Genomic DNA, 6,000 nt, shown 5'->3' with positions numbered 1-6,000 from the left:
GCCTTTTGGTTATCCCTACCTACCTGAAACCTCTTATTTCAGATGGGTTTGAGTTCTTTTGATCGGGGAGCAAAAACAGCCTTTGCATACAGCTATTCTGAATAAACAGACAAACAAGAGAAGCACTCCAGAAATGAGCAGGGCTTATTTCTAAGAGGAATTTTAGTTTGAAGGATAGTTTCTTAAGACCTACACGGCTTATAACACTCATTTTGTCCCCAGGCCCCCACCACAAAAATGAAAAATGAAGACTCTGGTTTTCTTACTTCATTCACTTGGGAGGAGATGTTGTTGAAGAAGTGGAAAAAAGCGTCTGGGAAGCTACCTATAGCTCAAGATCATTTGCAGAGATTAGTTTCCCTGTCTTGTTATCCACTTACCTTGGAGTAAGCCAATTGATTTTTAGAAGAAATTAAGGAGAGAAAAGTTGTATGTTACTTATGTATCATATATGCAACTGGCTTAAGGAAAAGAGAGGGGCAGAAAAGAGAATTAGTATTGAAAAATAACCTTGGATAATAAACGTAGGAACAAAAATGGGGATAAATATAGCAGTTTTAAAAATAAAAAAATAGTCTGAGGATTTTTGCAGGAAGAGAATGAAAAAGAAAAAAAGATTAGTCCCCATTGCTGAAATAAATTCATCTGTAAATAAGAAAATATGATCAAGGAAATTTTTAGAAAGACAAATGACAAAGCAGTTGGAAAGATGGTTCTGAGCCCAACATATATTTAAATATATATTTAAAACCAAATTAAAAACTAAAGAAGCAAAAAAATAGTTTCACTTCCTTTGAAAGAAATAACAAAAGTGTGAACAAACAAATGAAATGAGAAAAGAAAAAATCTAATTGAGGCAGAGATTGTGAATGCTCAGTTATCATGGATGAGAAATTAAGTGTAAAAAAGGTACATAAAATGGAAAAAAATCTGAGTCTAAGGGCTAAGTACCAAAATCTTCATGGTACGTTATTTAAACATGCAGATAACACACACAAACAGATAAAATAGAAAGGAGAAATGAAATGCATAAAAATAGTTTCTAAATATTCCTTTGTTGTACAACATTTATAAACATTAACATTTTGGGCTATTTCTGACTTCAGTTCTTTAGTCATTTAATTAAATATGGGTGACACAGAAGAATATATTATGAGAATCGCACAGTTTCAGCAAGCCACACAATTATGTGTCCGGATAATGCCTCAGTGGTACAAATGCCTACTTTGCTGACTGGAATCTGGACATAAGAGAAGTTGAGAGCACAATTCAACTTGGAGGGGAAACGTAGCTGCTCCATTTTTCATGTCCCTAGCAGGAGCTCTTCTACCAGTCCTTTATCTTCCACGTGTTTTTGCTTCCCTTTAACTGTTGCTATCTTTGCTTACCCACAACCCGAAACAAGCACTCCTCGATTGCCCAGAGAACAGAAATCAAAGTGCCCACTAAGCATCCAGGGTTTACACTGCCCTCCTACGATGCCAGGCAGAGACTTCTACCCGTGGTCCGTTTATTCACGTTACCCGGTTCTTGGGCTTCGTTGGCAGAGAAGTTGATGTTTAGATCTTTGCTACCATGGCAACTAGAGAAATTCTTCTCTGAGCATCATGGGACTTGTAAGGCAAAGTTGAATGGAAGGAAAAGGTAAGATGGCAGACGTTAAGGAGACGTTTTTATAACTCTGTCATCTCCAGTTTCCTTCCCGCTCCTCACTGCAGTCATTCAATAAATTATGTTTTTCTGCTGGGCGTAATACTCCTCAATCCTGGCCTATGAAACAACTCCTTTTTCCTGATTTAATCAAAAAGCAAACAGAATTAAACCCACTTTTTAAGAGCATTTTATAAATATTATAATTTTCCTTGGTAAATATCTATCCTATCAACCAAGCCCAAAAAAGTATGTAAAGATATGCATGCCAACTTTAGTGTAGGCTCCACCGAGTACAATGAAATTTGGTCTGGGTAAATTGATGGAGGGTATAAATTTATATATGATAGAAAGAATTGTAAAATGCATGTTAGGGGAACAAGTTTATTGGGACAATCTAAGATCATAAAATTGAGTTTTTTTTCAGAAGTGTTCATTTGGCAAGGTGAAAAATTGGAAGAAGAAAGGAGTTTTGGTCGATTTTTAGCAACCTCATCATTATCTGCCTGTAATCTGGTCCTTCAGCTCTTCAATGATGCACTCTTCACTCCAGTAACCGAGTCCATCCACTTTGCCGTGGGTCACCCTGTTCTTTTCCCTTCCACGTTTCCTTGCATTAGAACCTTCTCCAGAGGGCTTGGTCTTTCCATAATGTGTCCCAAGTGGGATAATTTGAGTCTGGTCATTGGTGCCTTGAGTGAAAACTCTGAGCTGGTTTATTTGATGATTGACTGATTTGTTCTCTTGGCTGACCATGGTTTTCTCAGGAGTTTTCTCCAATCCCAAAAGTAACTTTCTCTTCGGAAGATACCAGTTAGTGTTTAAGCTTTTAAACCTGCATTTAATTACAGACTTCAAACAAAAAGTCAGAGGACACTGATATAGTGTAATTTTAAATTGCAGTAAGATTTTTCCAAACAGGGCATTTTAAGTAAGCCATAGGAAAAGTTCCCTTTTCCATCCAGTTTTTAAGAAAAACACAACTAAGAAAACTAAAGGGTTTTTATATGAATGCTGTTGGTGACCATTACCTGTAATATGCTGCTAGGAAAAAATGAAGACAAAGTTGCTCCTTTAGCTAGCTGTCACCTTGAACCATAAGTTGGGTGGCAAATGAATAAGAATGATGATGTCCAGAAAGAGGATATGACAATTCTTGTAGACAGCAGAAAAGCAGAGAAAGAATTGGAGAAAATAACGAAATTGAAAGACCAGTAAACAGAATTAGAATTATTGTAGCAAAAGAGAGCAAAATTAATAGGTGGCTTGGATGCCATCCCAAAACAACTAGGACACCACTTAAATACCATCGGCACTGACAAAATCACCCTCAGTCAGTTGCCAAAGGCAGCTTTGCTTGGCACAGGTTCCATCCTGTGACAATACCTTTAACACTACCAAACACACATACTTGCCTACCCCAGGCCCTTCAGAAGGTCTTAGTAGGTGATAAAAAGCCACATCCAGTCTAACGTCTGACTGACTGTGTGCTGAAGCATAGTAATAACGCCTCTGCCATGTCCTTGAGAAGGACTGGATAGGTGGATGAAACTTTCAAATCCAGTCTGGACATCTGGCTGACTGTGCAACGAGCCACAATTCTACCAATGACATTTGAAATTATTATCTCTTCCAGCAAATAAGAAACTCCCAAAGAATTGAAGTGGGAAACCAAATGCAGCACATCTATGTCTCTAATTGCTGGATAACAATTTAAGAATCTGAATACAAATAGTGCATGTGCAAAATTGATGTTCCTCCTTGAGCAGGTTTTCTGTTAATTTCAATATCAAAGGAATCTTGGAGACTTGAGGATGGTGCCTGTAGGGAACGGTCCCTACTGCATACTGAATCAAGTCAGCTTAAAGCATTTCTTTATAGGGCTCTCCCAGAGCCCAGCTACGTTGTTCTAAGCAATGTAACTTGCACGTTACCTGGATTCTCTTATCACTGGCTTCCAATTTTTGGGTATATGATGTTAATTGTCTTCAGAAAATTTCTGCAACACCCGCAAGGCGTCCCTTCTTTGTAAGAGTTCTGCCTGAACCTCTCTCAGCTTCTTCCTGAGATGTCCTGAGAAGTGATCTCAGAGTCAGCACTTTATTAGACTGCGTGACCAAAAGATCAGGCAGGTTAATCTGTGCATTTTCATATTTACTGATTGCTCTTAAATGTTGAGACTGAAGATGCTTCAAGATTTTATATTCCACAGTAAATGTCTCCAATTTATTCCGCAGAACAGCAACTTCATTTTTTAGTTCTTTAATGTCATGATCTCTTGCTGACAATAGATGGCAAGCCATGTTATGGTCAGTCATAAATGTGGTCTTCTGCTGAGGTTTCTTTTTAGGCAATGTTTTACCTCCTACATTAAAGAAATATCATGATGGCATATAAGATTGAGCAAAGTAAGAATCTCATAACTTTACCTAAGCTTCAGACCCAAATCCTCAAACAGATATTTACCTCATGGATTCTCTTATTTTTATTGAGTCAATCTCTGATGCAACTATTGATTGATCGATCTATTGTGAAAAATTATATCTGAACTCTCATAATATTAGCTTTTATAACTGCTATACTCACGTACTATGCTAAAACAGTATTTAGACAACTTTAGGTTGCATGGACCTCAGCTCCTAGAACTCCTTAGTCATTCGTGCCTAAAGCAGGATTGTTAGGCCAGCACCCTAAGCACTGTACAAAACTGCCTAGACATATGGATTGATACACACACACACACACACACACACACACACACACACACACACACACAAACATTCACACCATATATAAATGCTGACAAAACACTGAAAGTAATGGACTCAAAATAATGTAAGAGTGACCACTCAAATTTGCACACTCCTTTTCTTTTTTTGGACCCCATTCCCTGTCCCTTAGTGTAATTATTGAAACCATGTGACACTGACACCTGTATGACCATGACAATGGTGAACTATTCCCGTCACCAAAAACTGGTGAATTGAACCCATCAACACAACCCCCATTACTTAAAGTGTAGAATTACTGACCAAGAGTGTTCAAAGCAAAACATTAATATATTAATCAACCATATGCAGTTTAACTATTTAAACTATTTAACTAGATTTGTGTGACTCTCAAAAATATAGTATACTTTCTACAATCTAGAAGTGTCAGGCTAGCTCGCAAAAGTAGTGTTATAGCACAACTGCTTCCTTTTCAGGAAAGGTGTGTTCTGTGTGACCGGTGGCCTTCTTACCTTTTGCATGGAGATGGTTTCCCTTTTTCTTCTCTGGTAAATTCTGTTCTGTAGTTTCTGGCTGCTGGAACAATGAAATAATGAAGCTGCCACCCTCTTTGCTTGTGGAGGTTTCAGACATATCTGAGGGAAAATTGTGGTAATAGAAGTTTAGAGAAGTTCCAGAGTTGTTCTCTTCTGAACAAATGCTGTTGTTGCTGCCATGACAGCCGTTCTTGAAGCATTATCACTAAAGTCATTGGAACAGTGAAATTGAGCACTTCCAGACTGGCTGGAACTTTTGCTACAGTTACTGCCTTTACTGATTTTGGTCTTCTTACTATGCCTACCTGGAGAATCGCTTGAGCTTCCACTTTTTCTACATTATCCACATGTCTTCTCCTCTTTGAGGGTATGATGAAGGGATGCATCATCAGAAGCCATCGTTCCCCCAATGGCAGGGAAGACTGTGAATTATACTTTATATTTCCCAAACAAAATGGCACTGAAGTCAGACAAGGAAACAATGTATGATGTCAAGATTTTTTTAAGGCTTCATCTAACCCGTTTAAAAGTTATTTGCTCTGATTCTGTACCAAAAAAGATCAGCACAATTTTGGTCCCTTGCATTATATTATTCACTTCTTAAAGAATTGATGTGTTTATTATGCCTCCAGAGCCCTGAGTTCTTTCACGGAGCAAAAAAGACTAAAATAATAGTATTACATTTCACAGAATGCCTGGACTGATATTCAAATAATAGAAAAAAGGGACCTTAGAGGTCTTCTATCCCAATCCCTTGCTCAAGCTTTCAGCCAGCTACTTTTGGAAAACATAATAGAGAGAAAAGGTGTTCTTGATAAATCAAGGTCAAAAAAGTAGCAAGTTATTCCTTGCTCATTCAGAAACTCCCCAACATTCAAGATTATCCTTTTTTCTACACATTTTAAAAACTTGTACATGCAGATAACACACACAAACAGACAAAATAGAAAGGAGAAATGAAATGCATAAAAATTAGTTTCTAAATATTCCTTTGTTGTACAATATTTATAAACATTAACATTTTGGGCTATTTCTGATTTCAGTTCTTTAGTCATTTAATTAAATACGAGTGACATAGGAAAATG

At 37.4% G+C, this 6,000-nt stretch overlaps 1 protein-coding gene across 4 annotated transcripts in view; it reads right to left on the bottom strand.

Annotated features, from left to right (window-relative positions):
• Positions 1–2,687: 2,687 nt before the first annotated feature.
• Positions 2,688–6,000, bottom strand: part of LOC120304729 (lebercilin-like protein) — a 47,735-nt gene continuing 44,422 nt past the window's right edge. For 2 of the 4 annotated variants that reach the window (XM_039335653.1, XM_039335654.1), the window contains exons 2-4: positions 5,221–5,375; positions 4,892–5,014; positions 2,688–4,015 (exon numbers count right to left, since the gene is read on the bottom strand). In XM_039335653.1, coding sequence (XP_039191587.1) covers positions 3,639–4,015; positions 4,892–5,012 — 498 coding nt within the window. In that variant the 5' untranslated portion in view covers positions 5,013–5,014; positions 5,221–5,375 and the 3' untranslated portion in view covers positions 2,688–3,638. The remainder of the gene's footprint in view (positions 4,016–4,891; positions 5,015–5,220; positions 5,376–6,000) is intronic. The other 2 variants (XM_039335650.1, XM_039335651.1) reach the window with 2 other exon arrangements.

This window comes from Crotalus tigris, unplaced genomic scaffold (genome assembly GCF_016545835.1).
Source record: "Crotalus tigris isolate CLP2741 ecotype Arizona unplaced genomic scaffold, ASM1654583v1 scf7180000017644.4837335, whole genome shotgun sequence".
In the NCBI taxonomy this organism is placed as follows: domain Eukaryota; kingdom Metazoa; phylum Chordata; class Lepidosauria; order Squamata; family Viperidae; genus Crotalus; species Crotalus tigris.
The sequence above is the reverse complement of the archived record's forward strand: the minus strand, read 5'-3'. Positions and strand labels throughout refer to the sequence as shown.